The sequence below is a fragment of the Myxine glutinosa genome, chromosome 9 (genome assembly GCF_964187855.1).
Source record: "Myxine glutinosa chromosome 9, kmMyxGlut1.1, whole genome shotgun sequence".
NCBI classification, from domain to species: domain Eukaryota; kingdom Metazoa; phylum Chordata; class Myxini; order Myxiniformes; family Myxinidae; genus Myxine; species Myxine glutinosa.
This window is the reverse complement of record NC_136269.1, coordinates 72,848,573-72,866,960: the sequence shown is the minus strand read 5'-3', so window position 1 is coordinate 72,866,960 and position 18,388 is coordinate 72,848,573. Positions and strand designations below refer to the sequence as shown.

Genomic DNA, 18,388 nt, shown 5'->3' with positions numbered 1-18,388 from the left:
AGAAGAAGAAGAAGGAAAAGATTATGTGATTGATGATGTTGGTGTCATTGACTTTAGTTAGTTTTTATTTGTAAATAAATGGAGGAGAGAGTGAAGGCATTCCTTAGGATTCTTTATGTTTTAAAAATAAAGATTGAAATGTATATGTTGAAAACCAAAAAGGTTTTGATACTCTGTCGGAATTTTTCTGATAAATAAATATGAGTTATTGTCTCAAATGTAAAAAGAAAACTCAATCTAAAAATATCTCATGTTAAAGCTAAAAATAATAGAGTTTATCAAAAAGGAATATGTCAAGTATGTGGCTCTAAAAAGTGCCAATTCATCTCTCCTAAAAGAGGAGGAGACATACAAAAGTTTCTGTCAGGAAGTAAATTTACAACAACTGGAATTCCAGGGGAATTACACCTTCCAGGGTATTCTTTCTGTGGTCCAGGAACAAACTTGGATAAAAGATTAGATGAGGCTGACAATCCTAAACCTTGGTCTAAACCTACAAATAGGGTTGACGAAGTGTGTATGAAGCATGATATTGCTTATGGGAAAACCACTACGTTGACTGAAAAACATAAAGCCGACAGCGAAATGTTGTATAATTTGTCTTTGATACAAAATCCAACGTTGAGAGAGAAAGTTGATAGGTTTATTGTGAGAAATTTGATAAATGCTAAATTGAAACTTGGTCTTGGTTATTCCTCAAAAAACTATTAGGCTCTAATGATGTCATCAAGACTGAGGAGCTTTTGGCTGAAGAATTACACAAACCTATAATCACAAAGTTTAAAAGAAGGAAGGTTTATTCTAAATACACCGACCACATATGGTCCGCTGATTTAATTGAATTGAATAATGACAGGGGATACAGGTATGCTTTAACCGTTATTGATTTGAGGAGTAGATTTGCCTGGGTTGTCCCTTTAAAAAATAAAAGGGGTGATACTTTAATGTTAGCCTTTAAGCTAATATTTGATCGGGATAAAAGGAAACCAAAGAAGTTATGGACTGATGAGGGAACAGAGTTCTATAACAAAATATTCATGAAATTTCTTAAGGGGAAGGGTATTAAATTATACAGCACCTTTAATGAAGGAAAGGCAGTTGTTATTGAGCGTTTTAATCGTACTTTAAAAGAGAAATTATATAAAAAATTCACACAACTCGGTTCTCAAAAATGGGTGTATTTAATTCAGGATATTGTAGATAATTACAATAATACAGTTCATTCATCAACAAAATCAAAACCATCAGAAACATTTACAAAATTAGAATATGAAAAGGAGATTAATTTGAGAAAGCCCAAGTTTAAAGTTGGTGATATTGTAAGAATATACAAATGGAAAAGTCATTTTGAGAAAGGTTATACACAAAAATGGACTCGTGAATTATTTAAAATCATTGATGTAATGGATACAGTCCCTTGGACCTACAAATTATATGATTTAAATGGAGAAGAAATCTTGGGTTCATTTTACTCGCAAGAATTACAAAAAACACAAGTAAGCAGATAATACCCTTGAAAATAATAAATAAATAAATAAAATGTAATGGGGATACGTTTTTAAATCTGTGAACCCCAAACACAGAATCCCACAACTTTTTAGTTGGGGCTTAACTTTTGTGTGTGTATAATGGGGATACGTTTTTAAATCTGTGAACCCCAAACACAGAATCCCACAACTTTTCAGTTGGGGCTTAACTTTTGTGTGTGTATAATGGGGATACGTTTTTAAATCTGTGAACCCCAAACACAGAATCCCACAACTTTTCAGTTGGGGCTTAACTTTTGTGTGTGTATAATGGGGATACGTTTTTAAATCTGTGAACCCCAAACACAGAATCCCTCAACTTTCCAGTTGGGGCTTAACTTTTGTGTATGTGTGAGTGAGTCATAATAATATACAAACCCTAACCCAACCCCATCCCTAACCCAAACCCATCCCTAACCCAAACCCATCCCTAACCCAACCCCATCCCTAACCCAACCCATTCCCAACCCAACCCCATCCCTAACCCAACCCAATCCCTAACCCAACCCCATCCCTAACCCAACCCCATCCCTAACCCAACCCCATCCCTAACCCAACCCCATCCCTAACCCTCACATTCAAAATCCCAACCCTAACCCAACCCCATCCCTAACCCAACCCCAACCCATCCCTAACCCTCACATTCAAAATCCCAACCCTAACCCAATCCCATCCCTAACCCAACCCCAACCCTCACATTCAAAATCCCAACCCGAACCCAACCCCATCCCTAACCCAACCCCAACCCTAACCCTCACATTCAAAATCCCAACCCTAACCCAACCCCATCCCTAACCCAACCCCATCCCTAACCCTCACATTCAAAATCCCACCCAAACCCTAACATAATCTTTTTTTTCTTCTTTTTTAAAAATATGTATTTCATTTTTTTTTTTTTCCTCTTCTTCCAATTCTGTCTTTCAAGGCTTTCAAGTTTGAAGAAGTAGAAATGGGAAGAAAGAATTTTCCAGCATTTTCTTCCTCGAACTTTCTTGATATTGCTTAAATCAAGCGTCATTAAACAAAGAACATTGTTCATTGCTTTAGAATCCAAAGAGTCTCCAAGATGGACCCCACAGGTAGAGTCTCCAAAATAAAACCAACTTTCCAAGTTCCCAAGGTATAACCACATTCCTGTTGAGCCTCCAAGATAGGTATCACATTCCGAGTCATCAAAACAAAACCCCCATTCCGAGTCTCCAAAAATATAACCATCTTTCCAAGTCCCCAAGGTAGAACCACAATTTTCAGAAATATTTGGGGTTTCCGTGATAAGTCTCACATAGTATAACTGCGGACCATCAGGGAAAACTTCCCTTTCCCAATTTTTTAGGGTTTCTATGATGTGTCTCACATAGTATAACTGCGGACCATCAGGGAGAACTCTCCTTGCCCAATTTTTTAGGGTTTCTATGATGTGTCTCACATAGTATAACTGCGGACCATCAGGGAGAACTCTCCTTGCCCAATTTTTTAGGGTTTCTATGATGTGTCTCACATAGTATAACTGCGGACCATCAGGGAGAATTCCCATTTCACAATTTTTTAGGGTTTCTATGATGTGTCTCACATAGTATAACTGCGGACCATCAGGGAGAACTCCCCTTTCCCAATTTTCAGAAATTTGTGGGTCTCCAATGTATGACTTGTATTCTGGCTCATCAAGGTAGAACTTGTTCAGTGGGTTTTGTTTTGATAACTCACAACAAGTATCATCATGGTAAAACTCTTTTTCAGGATTTTGTGGATCTCCAAGGTATAACTCTTTGGCTGGGTCATCAAGGTAGAACTCGTTCTGGGGGTCTTGGTTGTTCAAAATGTCTTCAAACAAAAAAATAACTTCATCCCAAGTTGTGTTAAAAGCAGAATTTTCATTTCGTATCTCAGATACAATTTCCTGTGAAAGAAAATAACAATGTATTAATTTAATACAATATTTTTATTTGTATAAATCAAGCTCTATGAATATTAAAATAAACTTTGTTAACTCTTACATGAGTCTCATCAAAAAAAAAAAAAAAAAAATTAAATAAATAAATAAATAAATAAACAAACTTACCTCCATTGATAAGAGGTTCGAGTCCAGTTCATCAATCTGAAGGTTGAGTTCTACACAGGTAGTAGGACTCCAAGGAATAGCAAAGTTATCCCATTCCATTTCGGCATAGGAGTCCATTCTCAAGTGAAGCAGAAAGCGTGTTTGAAAAAGCCTGTGTGGTCGGTGCCTTTTATAAGAAGGGCTGGGTGTGTGTCATTTCCTGTGGAAATTCCCTGGGCGTGTCTTAACTGGAAATGATGTGATGGAAATTCCCTGAAAATGATGTTTTGTATTACCTGGAAATGATACAATGCTGAAGAGTTTATAAAGTGGGTGGGACTTAGCAAAAGTGGGCGGAGCTTAGCAAAAGGGGCGGGACATAGCAAAAAGTGGGCGTGGCTTAACAAAAAGTGGGCGGGGCTTAGTAAAAGGTGGGCGTGGCTTACCAAAAAGTGGGCGGGGTTTTTCCAAAAAGTGGACGGAGCTTAACAAAAGGTGGGCAGAGCCTACCAAAAAGTGTGTGGCACTGGAGGCGCTCAAATAAGAACATTGAGGGAGGTTTACCATTTTATCTTAGCTCAGTTAAAATATCTTAATAAAGAACCAAACTCAAACATATTTTTTGTTAATGTATTAGACGGTGAGGAGAGTTGTAGGAGAATTAAATTATTTCCCACACATAAACAAATATTTGTAGGGTCGTTGTTTGAGTGGGTTATATTCACCAGATGATATTAAGAGTAAAAGGTTAAAAGGTTCATAAGGTCAGAAGGATCACAGGTGTTTAAGTGGTCTAATGAATAAGGATAACATGTCAAAAGGTTAGAAGGTTCGTAAAGAACAGGGTGAGAGAAATAGAGGTCTTTAGGGGCAATGAGGGAGGGAAAGAATTAATATGGAAGTGAATGGGTCAATGTTTGAGTGGGTCAAAGATTAATCTGCCAGATGATATGTAGAAGAAGGATGATAGGTCTATAAGAGAAAACAAATATTTGTAGTGTTTGAGTGGTCTAATGAACAACATTAAGGATAGGTACTACAGACAAAAGGTTCATAAAGATGAGGGTGGGAGAAATAGAGGTGTTTATGATTTTTGAAAAAGACAAGGGGGTAAATGACATTAGATAGGGATTTCCCATGTTAAACGGAGGTGTCCCAGAAGCAACATTATTACACTACTGAGCATACCTCCCCCTGGTTGGCCATATCACTCAATGGTGAAGAATCACTTAAAAAATTCTACCAGCTGGATCCGGATCCGGATCTTCAGCAAAATTGAATCGATTCTTCCTTGTCACACACACAACCTGTCCAACAAGTTTAGTCCAAATCCATCCATAACTTTTTGAGATATCCTGCTATGTATCGTTTTTGGCCCTATCTCCCAATGGTGAAGAATCACTTTAAAAATTATATTAGCTGGATCCGAATCCGGATCTTCACCAAAATCTAATAATTTCGTCCTTGTCACATATGCTACATCTCTGCCAAATTTCGTCTGAATCCGTCCACAACTTTTTGAGATATTTTTGTTCACAGACAGACAGACAGACAGACAGACAGACAGGGGTGAAAACATAATCTCCATCCACCTTTGGTGGCAGAGGTAATAATCATTTCGAAAAAGAAGAAAACACATACATCGTGATGGAGAAAAAGCAAAGTGTGGCATTTATGAAAGAGATACAACTGCAGTTGAAATGCATTTTTGAAATGACTTTTTTATTCTTCAAAAAGAAAAAGCATTTATATTTAATCTAGATTCAGTTTGGAGAATAGAGGGAGAGGATGGTGTTGTAGAACCAGTAGCAGAAGGAAATGCAATTGAAATGAGAATTGTTGTGGAGTTAAATATATATTGAAAATATATGCGCTACATAACCAAAAGTATGCGGACACCCCTTCTAATTAGTGGATTCGGCTGTTTCAGCCGCACCCATTGCTGACGGGTGTATATATAATCAAGCACACAGCCATGGAATCTCCATAGACAAACATTGGCAGAAGAATGGGCCGTACTGAAGAGCCCAGTGACTTTCAACGTGGCCCCGTCATAGGATGCCACCTTTCCAACAAGTCAGTTCGTCAAATTTCTGCCCTGCTAGAGCTGCCCCGGTCAACTGTAAGTGCTGTTATTGTGAACTGGAAACGTCTAGGAGCAACAACAGCCCAGCCGCAAAATGGTAGGCCACACAAGCTCACAGAATGGGACCGCCGAGTGCTGAAGTGCGTAGCACGTAAAAATCGTCTGTCCTCGGTTGCAACACTCACTACCGAGTTCCAAACTGCCTCTGGAAGCAACGTCAGAACAACAACTGTTCGTCGGGAGCTTCATGAAATGTGTTTCCATTGGCCGAGTAACAGCACACAAGCCTAAGATCACGATGCGTAATGCCAAGCGTTGGCGGGAGTGGTGTAAAGCTCCCCGCCATTGGACTCTGGAGCAGTAGAAACACGTTCTCTGGAGTGATGAATCACGCTTCACCATCTGGCAGTCCGACGGACGAACCTGGGTTTGGCGGATGCCAGGAGAACGCTACCTGCCCGAATGCATAGTGCCAACTGTAAAGTTTGGTGGAGGAGGAATAATGGTCTGGGGCTGTTTTTCATGGTTCGGGTTGGGCCCCTTCGTTCCATTGAAGGGAAATCTTAACGCTCCACCATACAATGACATTCTAGAGTCTAGAATGTCATTGTATGCTGCAGGGTTAAGATTTCTAGACGATTGTGTGCTTCCAACTTTGTGGCAACAGTTTTGGGAAGGCCTTCTCCTGTTTCAGCATGGCAATGCCCCAGTGCACAAAGCGAGGTCCATACAGAAATGGTTTGGCGAGATCGGTGTGGAAGAACTTGACTGACCTGCACAGAACCCCTACCTCAACCCCTTCGAACATCTTTGGGATGAATTGGAATGCCGACTGCGAGCCAGGCCGAATCGCCCAACATCAGTGCCCAATCTTACTAATGCTCTTGTGGCTGAATGGAAGCAAATCCCCTCAGCAATGTTCAATCATCTCGTGGAAAGCCTTCCCAGAAGAGTGGAGGCTGTTATAGCAGCAAAGGGCGGACCAACTCCATATTAATGCCCATGATTTTGGAATGAGATGTTTGATGTTCAAGTGTCCGCATACTTTTGGTCATGTAGTGTATATTAAAACGATGAGAGGAAAATGAAATGTGCAATAGCATATGATTGTGTTGAGGAAATAGAAATAGGATACCCAGGAATACACCCGGTACAGGACTAAAGCTAAAGCAGGGCTCACTTTCTATCTTAGGATTTATTTACTCCTGATCAGTTGAATTAATATTTCAACATGGCTTTGGCATGTGTTGTTCTCCACTTGGTGAATAACTGTTCGTTCTATGTGAGGAAAATGGCCTTGTCAATCCGAGAGGCCATTGTGCCCTGTTGTTGTTGTTGTTGTTGTTGTTTAGCCCCAGAAGCTCTCTTGAGCAAGCCCGCAGCATGGAGACAGCCAAGCAATCTCCCAAGAGCGACACAGAGATCTCCCACATCCAGGATGGTGTACCCCCACCTTCACGAAGTCAGGGACACGACAGAGTTAGAGAAGAGACAAGAGGGAACGGGCCAGTCCATGAGGACCGATTGGCACTCTGACAGTGACTGCGTTGTCCTGACGAATCTGGTCAGCAGGGAAGATTATTGGGCCCTGTTGCACAAAGAGTTAGTACTGATTACTCTCAAATTAACATCTTCCTGGGACCACACAGCTGAGCTCGCTATTTTACCATGCACTGCTCTTTCATCTGTCTGTAATAGATGTTGAGGCAGCTCTCCCTGGCGATATATCCACCTGCTGGTTGGAGGGTTTTTTTCCATCTTAGATGTGGAGAAGCTAGCTATCGATCCACACCTTTTATGACACCTCCATTTCTCTGTTCCTATCTCATCGGACCTGTTCAGAGAGAACATGTTTCGGAGGGTGGGAGGTGGAAGGGGAGCTCTAGTAGATGCAATATCATAGCTTCACCATCTTTTATTTTTTACCCATTCGTCACTCAACCTTGACTTGGTGTGTCCTTGTAAGGACAAGGACGAAGGTCCTTGTGTTGGTTTCCTTGGCTTCTCTCTTTTTGAGCATGCTTCTTTTATACCCTTGATACAGGCTCTTTTACGAGCTGCTTTTGTTTGTGCAAAATCAAAATGTGTATTTCAAAAGACTTCATAAATGACATACATTGACTTATAAAGGCTAATTAGTGAAAATATGAGGGTATTTGAGAACTGCTTTATCCATGCAAAAACTGTATCCCATCTCGGGGTTTAGACTTTGTGGTTTGTTTATGAGAATTCTCTAAAGAAGTGTTACTTTGTTTCTTTGTTTGTTACTTTGTTTAAAAGTGTTACTTTGTTTCTTTGTTTGTTACTTTGTTTAAAAGTGTTACTTTGTTTCTTTGTTTGTTACTTTGTTTAAAAGTGTTACTTTGTTTCTGCCTTGCTGCGTTGATCGTTCACCTGATAATAATGTGTTCCACACTCTTCCTTGCAGCTGAGCTCGCTCAAAAGGCACGTAAAGATATCGCTGACTATCTGGCAGCAGGAAAACATGAGAGAGCACGTATCAGAGTAGAGCACATAATCCGAGAAGATTATCTTGTGGAGGCCATGGAGATCCTGGAGCTTTTCTGTGACCTGCTGCTTGCACGCTTTGGCCTCATCCAGTCCATGAAGTGAGTGCGATTCAGCTGATTTATTTACATCATCCACTAATGGAGATTTGCATCAAGTATATGAAATTATTTCTCCCTGGAATATGAACATTATCCAGAAAAGTCGTTTAGTAATTAAAATTGTGGGCAACCTAGAATAGCTTAGCTTTAATATGAAGGACTAGTAGAGGTACATTTCCTTGCATTACTTGCTTCATTTGTTTCGACTGAAGGTTTTGTTTTTTAAACATATGCCTCAAATGATCTATTTCCACTAGTATAGCCACATGTTCTTGCTGGCGTTGCTGGAATCACATGAGGACCACAGCTGAAACCTGCAAAATCCGCCATTGCATTAACAGGCTTGAATTAAACCCCTCAACAGCTGATATCAAAGCCAGGCTTGGATGACGTATGATGTTATTGAAGATACACTTGCTCTTCAAATTACCTGGTGATAATAAGTAAATTGGCGGACTGGTGACGAATCATCGCAAATGGCCATTACTCTCGACTACCACGCGTAAGCAAGTTTGTTTCCCTATTTTGTCTTGCTGTGGGTTACACGGGCTCTGCCTAAATACATTGCAGACTCCACAGTGTCTGGAGATGTCCCAGCAATGTGACCATTTTCAGCATCGAATGCACCACGACCTTCGAATGAATGCACATAACTGTTTACCTCTAGTTCTATTTAAAAATGGCATCCATTTTGATTTGTGCAGTATTTTATTGTCATGACGATGCTTTAGCAGCAACTGATTGTTATTGTTCGATCCAAAGCTCCCATTACTATCTAAAAAGACTATGTTCGTGATGTTTTGGTGATTACCACAATACAGGCTTTGACCAGGTAGACCATCCTTGAAATATTGAACAAATCTTTGTACTGCATTGAGGTTGTGATGTGTCAGGCGTAGGCGCTAGCTTGACACACATCCCAATCTCGATACAGTACAAATTTTTGTTTTTTGAGACGAGATGCACCGTAGATGCACAAGATGCACAGACAGAGCACAGCTGTGATGCTATTTGTGACCCTTGTGCATTCACTTCAATTATCAAGATTAAGTCATACAGCACACAAGGTCTTCGTCATTGTTGATGAAAATGGTGCAATGTAATAATTATGTGCATGTGCTGGATTAAACTTTCTGAATCGGTAAATACGAGGGTCCATAGATTTGAGACGTCTTGGTTATGTTTATGTTTACTGTGCATGTAATGGTGTGTGTAGCAGAATTTTGATGACAAAACATTTTCCCCAAAGCATCTTAAGGAAGAGGGAACTAGATGGAGCTTTCCAGTGAGTTCCACAGTATCTTCTTCTTTCGTTTGGTGCACAAGGCTGTGGGTAGCATCATTAGCTGAGGTTGTGGCTGTGCTGCTGATGCAGTGCTCTCTATAGGTTAGGGAAGGTATTTGGAATTTAAGGGTGCCGGTGATATCTCGCCTACTCTTCACCAACTTGGACACTGTGGGACCTTTAACGTCCACCTTCTAATGCCTGCCGATGGGACAACCAGTTTAACGTCCATCCGAGGGACGGCACACACATCGATGAATCGCCCTTCCTGTTAAACACTGGGATGACAGTTTATATATGGGTGGAGATTCAAACCCAGGCCTAAACAGCTTTGAGGTGAGCATGCATACCTTGCCTGTATAAAGGTAATTTAAAAAAAAAAAATGAGCGAGAGCAGAATGGAAGGGAACAAAATGGAAAGAGAGAGCAACGCCAACAGCAGAGTTTAAGTGACATCAAGGGGAGGGGAATGAGGACATATGGGGGTGAACAAACTGAATATTTCCACAGTATTATGTGTACAAAGATCACATCTTGTTTGGGAGAATGCTTGCTTGGTGTTTAAAGCCAAAATTGTTTGTTACCGCATGTGTTTGTTACCTGTAAAAATTGTTACCGCGCCAACTTGTGAACTAGTGATTGGATTTTGATAAATCAAACTTGGTGCAAGTATGTATAATCATGTAATAATGTGAGCGGAGGCATGCAAGTCGATGTTGAGACATTGAAGAGTGCCGTTCTTGTTCCATGACATTCTGAGCCTTATTTCATTGCTCCTGGATCGGCAGTGCTGCTATCATGACAAGTTGTTTTGTTTTTTAAAACTGGTTTACAAATGTAAGCCGCAATATTATTACCTCCACCATCAAAGGTGGATGGAGGTTATGTTTTCACCCCTGTCTGTCTGTTTTTTGTTACTTGCTGGAAATGATTCCGGCAAGTATGTTGATCGGTTGGTTTATCTGTCTGTCTGTTTGTCTGTTTGTCTGTCGGCAAGTATGGCTGTCTGCACAGCACTACGTCTACACCGTTGCACGTAGAATCACCAAACTTTACAAACATATTTGTCTTGCCCTGGAATAGACTGTGCCCAATTGATGACGTCATCGGTCACGTGGTTCGGCCGCCATCTTGGAAAAACCGAAAAACTTTGCACCTCTATTTCCGAAAGTGCTGAATAGAAAAATTGAGACATGGCTCATTGTAAAGAACTCTCCATGGGGAATAAAATATGTTAATGATGATGCCATAGGTGCGTCCATTATGACGTCATAATTCGACAAGTACAAATCTTCATCCGATCAAGATGAAATTTCTTGAGCCTAATCTAGAAATAAATTAGTTTAGATAATGATGACAAAATAGATGATAGTAAACAAATAATGATGACGTCATCGGTCACGTGGTTTGGCCGCCATATTTGTCCAAAATGGCCGATTGAAAAAAAAAAGTATATTCCAGCAAGTCCTCGGTCTCTGATCGATTTTTCATTTGTTTGTTTGTCTGTCTGTGAACAAGATATCTCAAATAGTTGTGGATGGATTCGGACAAAATTTGGCAGAGAGGTACGATATGTGACACTGACGAAATGATTAGATGTTGGTGAAGATCCGGATTCGGATCCGGCTAGTAGAATTTTTAAGTGATTCTTCACCATTGGGAGATATGGCAAAAAACGATATATAGCAGGATATCTCAAAAAGTTGTTGACGGATTTGGACGAAACTTGGTGGACAGGTTGGGTGTCTGAACAAGGACAAATAGAGTAGATTTTGGTGGAGATCTGAATATGGATTCGGATACGAGAATTCTTAAATTTTTAAGTGATTCTTCACCATTGAGAGATCGGATGAAAAGCAATATATAACATGATATTTAAAAAAAAGTTATCGATGACATGACTAATCTAGGTGAATGAGTTGGTTAGGTGACGAGAACAAGCCGATTAGATTTTGACTCAGGTCCGATTCCATCTGGCCTATCGGTGGGAAACAAATCATAAACTGTTCAGTCTGGTGGAGGTATGCGCTATACCGAGTACCGTTCTAGTTTTCACAGATGTTGTGGAAGTGCCATTAGTTTGAGTGATTGGAATGGGTTTCAGCATCTTGCATTTCTTAAAAAGCATATTTCTAGCATGCAAGCAAATGCAACATCCTTTGACCTGCTTTCATCTATTTTCCCTTCATCATGGTGATATAATAAATAGTTTTTGGCATCAATGTATTATTTTGTTTCTCATGTGTGTCAAAGGTATTCAACAGCTCATGAGTTGGCTCTGGGAATTCACTCGCTCCAGCAATGGTGTTACACATCTACCTGTACAAGACCTCCATTAATTAGAAAACTTCAGTGTTATGACATCGGCCTTGAGCGTTTTCCTTGTTATGGAGATGCAAAGCTTGGTTCTCGCATCAAATTCGAGGCCATTTCACATATACAAAGTGCTATTTGTTATCTGTGTATTGAACATGTTGATATGAATACAGTGGATTTTATTTTTTAATTGATTCGTTGTATCAATTTATTAACTTGTTGAAAAAGTGAAATTAAATTAAGAAATCAGTGTAAGAACTTGTTGTCAAATTTGTGTCCAGAGAGCTCGATCCCGGTTTGGAAGAATCGATCTCTTCCCTTATTTGGGCTGCACCAAGACTACAATCTGAAGTGCTGGAGCTCAAAGTTGTAAGTAACTCGATCTCTTTGATCTTTATATTTGTAGATTGCGTAAATGTAAATTTTCTTCAATGTTCTCTCCATTTTGTTTTGCTATTTGTTTAAACAATTCTGCATAATGCGATTATGTCCGTGTTAGTGGTGCATAAAGGAAAGCTATTGTAGTATCTTCATCTGCAGGTTGTTATCGGGGATGAATGAATGAATGAATGATCGTTTTAAGGCCATTTTCCCCGCTAGAGCGGGGGTTAGCCTTGTGGGCCCCATGACAATCATGGTTCCCTGTTTGAGGCAATGTTTTTATGGCCGGATGCCCTTCCTGACGCCAACCCTTAGTCGCCTCTTACGATGCGCAGGGATAGGGTGTACCTATTCTAAATCAGGGTACACACCGGGATAATTACACGGGGATGTAATTTCATTTTTATACAACAACAAACAACATGCATTTTAAAGGCCATTTTCCCTGCTAGAGCGGGGGTTAGCCTTGCGGTCCCCATGACAATCTTCTCCATTTTGCCCTATTTTCTGCATCTCTCCTTGTTAACCCCCTTGCCCGCATTTCTTCTTCCACCATCTTTAGCCAAGTCTTTCTCGGTCTTCCCCGTCTTCTACTTCCTTCTACATTCATTTCCATCACTCTTCTCAACCAGTCACTTTCATCCTTCCTCAACACATGACCAAACCATCTCAACCTGTTCCTCTTCACAGCATCAATCACAGGCTCTATTCCCATCATCTTTCGCAATTCATCATTTGTCTTCCTCTCTCTCAACGATACTCCGCACATCCGTCGAACCATTCGCATTTCCACCCTTTCCAACCTTCGTTGCTGATCTACGTTCATTACCCATGTCTCGCTCCCATAAATCATAACACTTCTCACACATGCAGCATACACCTTTCCCTTCAGCTTCAACGACACTCCCCTCATCATCAGCACGCCTCTCAATTCCCGAAACTTCTTCCATGCACATCTCACTCGAGCAACAGTTGCTGAGTCTGATCCACCTTCTCCATTCAGCATGTCTCCGAGGTAGCAAAATGTTTTCACACCTTCCAGCTTCATGCCGTCTCCAAGATCCAACTCAACATTTCCTCCATCTGCAGCTCCCTCTGTGCACACCTTACATTTGAATGTAGCTGCCACACTGGATAATGACCCTCTCAGACCACTACATTTTTGATGAACCCACTCAGCGCACATTGTACACTGAATGGAGTTCACTCCGACACCCTTCCTACACACAGCACAGGGCCACTTCCCAGTTCTTTCCACCTCACCACATGCTTTACCACTTGCCATCACCTTCGTCTTTCCGATATTCACCTTCAGACCTTTTGTCTCCATACATTCCTTCCACGTGTTCATCTTTTCCTTCAGTCCATCCATACTTTCCGCAATCAACACCAGATCATCTGCATACAACAACTCCCACGGTAAACCCTCCTTTACGTTCTGAGCCAGCACCTCCATCACAGCTACAAATAGTAGTGGACTTAGTACCGACCCCTGATGCACTCCCACCTTCACCTCAAACTCACCACTGTTCCCGTCCTTCGTCCTTACAGCTGTGCGCACTCTTTTGTACATTGCCATCACTACTCTGATCAACCATTCCTCCACTCCTAACTTCCTCAATGCCCATGTCAATACTTTGCGTGGAACCCGATCGAATGCTTTCTCCAGATCAACAAACCCAAGAAACAACTTCTTCCTCTTCTCCATGTACTTCTCCTGCAACTGCCTTACAATAAAAAGCTCCTGGCATAAATCCAAACTGCATTTCGTCGATCTTCACTTTCTTCCTTATCCTGCTCTCCAACACCCTTTCCAATACCTTCATTCCATGCTCCAATAACTTTATCGCTCGGTGCGAGCCACACTCCAGAGGGTCACCTTTCCCCTTGTATGGAGGGACGAGGGTACTCGGTTCCCAATCCACTGGAATGCAGCCTTCTTTCACCACCAGATTACAGATCTCTGTAATTTCCTTCACACCCCAACTTCCTGCTGCCTTCAACATATCTCCCACAACTCCCGTCGGCCCTCCCGCTTTTCTACCCTTCATTGCTTTTATCGCTTCCTCAACTTCCTCCTCAGTTATCTTCTCTGCCGGTCCTAAAACTGGGTTACTCTCTATGTTGCCATCCCATTCATTCTCTGTATTCAACAGCATTTCCATATATCTTTTCCATCTTCCTTTAATTCCATCTGGGTTGACAACGATTTGTCCCACTTCATCCTTCAAGCAACTCACCCCCATCACATCACACCTCTCTTTCGCTATCTGCTTTGCAATCCTGAATACTGCTTTCTGACCCTCTTCCGAATCCAAGCGTTCTCTGAACTTTTTCCTACATGCCTCCTGCGCCTTTGCTACCTCTTTCTTTGCAGCCTTCCTGGCTGCCTTATAACTTTCATGCTCTGCTGTTTCTGCTCCCGTACCCTTCGCCTTCTGCCACTCCTTGAACTTCTTCCTCTTCTCGTCAATCCTCTTTCCAACTTCATCATCCCACCACCATGTTTCCGAGTGCCTCGGTGGTCCTTTTGTCCATCCACATACCTCACCAACGGCTCCCAACAGATTAGCTTTCATTGACATCCAACCGCTTTCAAGCTCAACCACATCATCCTCGACCCTACTCAGCCTCTCTTTTAATGCCTCCCTTACTGTCACCTCTTTCAACCTCCACACCTTCATTCTCGGTTGGTACTTTACCCGCCGAGCTCTCCTCGCACCTTTCACCCTTACGTCACAGACAACCAAGTGGTGCTGTGAAACAGCCTCCTCCCCCGGGATCACCTTTGTGTCCCAGAGGTGCCCCCTATCTCGCCTATGCACCATCAGGTAGTCAACGGTTGTCGTCGACCCACCTGACGTGTATGTAACAAGCTTATTATCCTCTTTCTGGAACTGAGTATTACAAATCAACAAATCAGCTCCATCAGCAAACTCCAAAATCCTTTCACCTTCTCCATTTCTCACACCATATCCGTAACCCCCATGAACTCTGTCAAAACCATCCATACTCCTTCCCACATGTCCATTTAGGTCTCCTCCTGCCACAACAACTTCCTCATCTTTCACTTTTTCCATCAGCTTCTCTATCGCACACCAGAACTTGTCCTTCTCTTCATCGCTTCGACCAACCTGCGGAGCATATCCCGAGATGACGTTCACCAAGAGCTTTCCAATCATCATTTTCACCATCATCAACCTATCACTCACTCTAGTTACACTCACCACACTGTCTACAAACTCCTCAGAAAACAGGACACCAACACCATTCATGCCCTCCAGGCACCCTTGCCACACAAACTTGTATTTCTGTCCCTGCCTACCCTTCACCATTCGCACACCACTTCCCTTCCATCTCGTCTCTTGCACACAACATATGTCCACTCTTCTTCTGGCCAATACTTCCACCACTTCTCCTGATCTCCCTGTCATTGTCCCTACATTCCATGTCCCAAACCTCAGAAACCGATCTCCACTTCGGGCTGTACCCTGCCCACATGTAGTTGTAATTGTCATGGTTCTCTTTTTGAGGCAATGTTTTTATGGCCGGATGCCCTTCCTGACGCCAACCCTCTTAGTCGCCTCTTACGACACGCAGGGATACGGCGTACCTATTTTTATCCAGGGTACACACTGGGAAACGTTTAAAACATGGAAATTCTGGGGGGTGGGGGCGGTGTCAGCATCACGGCTGCGGTTTAAACATATTTAAATAAATATTTAAACAAAACCATGAAAAACAATCTGGGAAAAGTCTCTAAGTGAGAACGTGGATTTGAGAAAGCAGGAGCAGAGGTGAAAGAAAAACGAGATATAGGGGGCGGGGCACAAGTCGAGACGAGGAGGCCGCACAAGACACCAGGGCACACGAGGCGCGAACAAAGAAACGACTAATTACACACAAATTTGCAACAACTACAAAACCAAAACCAAATAGAAACACACAATAACACATACACAACAAAATACGCAGCGGAAATTTGACAAAGACACGAACGGGAAAACACTCAAACTTTGATGCCGTGGAGAGATCGAAGCAAGCCCCGTCGCTCGAATTGATCTCAAATCGGATATTGAAAAACAAGCATTGTACTATATGTGATGGGGAAAAGGTTGGTACTGCTTCCACGATCCACCTGAATAAAAGCACGAGTTCTGCCTAAAAAAAAAGAAAAGAAGGCAAACCCTGCACCACCTACTCAAAATGTTGTTGCATTTAGTTTTGTCATTCGAAATACATTTATTGTTTCAGCTTTCTGGTTAGTTATCATTTTGGTTTTGTCTACCAATTTGAAACCATTTGTTAAAATAAGCATAATTGTAGGTGCATGGTGCATGTTCTGCACCATGTTGCTCAAAGCTCCGACAAGTAATATCCTGTGGATAAATTACTTACCAACCTGGCGGATACAATTTCCAACGTTTTCCATACAGGGCAGCCTCAAGGTTGCTACCCTGGTGAAGTCATACAAAATACTTTTTTTAAAGTTCTGCTTCCTCACTTGATGATGAATGGTCGGTTAGTTAACCATGGGATAAGAATTTTAACCACAGGATTGCTCTTATCCAATGCGCATGCAATTTTCCCACACATACGATTGCCACTCTCTTTCTGTCAATGCTTCCGGGGCACTCGCTGCCAACCATAGGAGCACCAATGGCCTGAGCACGAGAGGGTCTTCCTCCAATGGGGGGGACAACTCTACGGTTATACCTGGGTTCGATTCCTGGTATGGGCATGTAATTTTCCCACATATATCAATTTAATTATGTAATCCTGTTCATTAATCTAATTCTTATCCAGTGGTTAAATTATCTGAATTTTGAGCAACCATGACCAGGATAATACAGTCCCTCTTACCTAATGCCTAAGTCACACATAGGCAGATTTGTCGGCGACTACTGGCGACTGGAAAAATCGCCACAACCCGCCGACAATCGTAATGACACCGTAATGGACGGTCGCCTGTAGTCGTGGTTATCCTCCCCAGGTCAGCTGCAGTCGGCAAGAGCCGCAAAGGGGCCAAATATTTTTTTAAATGTTTAAAAACGGCGCGCTCAGTCGCACTCGAAAAAAATCCGCCATGCTGTCGTGATGGAACCGCCATGCTGTCGTCGGTATCCGTAATAAGAGCGTAAAGCGGCCGCAACCCAGTCGCTCATAATCTTCCGCAATCGCCCCACCAGCTAGCACGGCAGAGATGCGAATGCCATACGGCCTTCCTGCGGCATCTTCCCGACTACGGGCCGACACTGTTGCGGCTGCATATCGACCACAGAAGAACTACCACGTCTCCCCTGCGGCTATGGGAGACTGACGACGACAGCAGTAGGACTAGTGGCGGCCGTGTTACGGCCATTGGCGACAAAGATACGACTGCCTGGCGACTGCATTACGACATACCACGATTTTCAGGCCAGGTATAAATAGGGGTGGACATTTCAGCTCACTGCAGTATGGTCAAGGTCTACCAAGGGTCTCTCTACCAACATCTATCATGGATGATGAACATAGGATGAAGCTGGTCCTTCTGAATGACTTGGCAGCACTGGACCAAGATATTGCTGCGAATGACCTACTGCTGGCTCATGCTGAGCTCCATTCCATGGCAAGACAGGATGGTGTGAGGGTCTCCGTGGAGTGAGGTCATGTGGTGCCGACAAGGATATGGCTTTATTGTTTGGACTTGGGACTTTTGGGAACTTTATTTTTGGGACTTTGGTCCTTTGGAAACTTTATTTATTGGACTTGGGACCAGTGGAAATAATGTGTTGGACTTTCTTTTCATTCTCTCTCCCTGCAGAAAAGTTTGATTATTACATTACAATGATACATCTTTGTTATTTGTTATTGCACATCAAACATCTTTATGCTTCATGTCATACATCATTGAAATGAATAAAGGGAAATGTAAAATAGAGAAATAAAGATTTAAAAAGTTGTGTGAATCGTCTCCAATCGCCGGCGGTCTTATTGCAGTCTTGCGGACATCGGAGTAAACCGCCACCCGGCCCCAATGCAGTCGCCGCGATCCGCCATCGGTCGTAATCTAGCCGCCAGACTGTCGCCATGCTGCCGCCGTGCATCCGCAATGCAGTCGTCTTCGATCTTCAACAGTCGCCATCCCACTCGGGGCATCGTCGC

General features: G+C 42.3%; 1 protein-coding gene across 1 annotated transcript in view; it reads left to right on the top strand.

Moving 5' to 3' along the window:
* The window catches only part of IST1 (IST1 factor associated with ESCRT-III), a 59,074-nt gene that overhangs the window by 19,892 nt on the left and 20,794 nt on the right, over positions 1-18,388 (top strand). The window contains exons 3-4 of the mRNA XM_078784441.1: positions 8,079-8,259; positions 12,142-12,229. Coding sequence (XP_078640567.1) covers positions 8,079-8,259; positions 12,142-12,229 — 269 coding nt within the window. The remainder of the gene's footprint in view (positions 1-8,078; positions 8,260-12,141; positions 12,230-18,388) is intronic.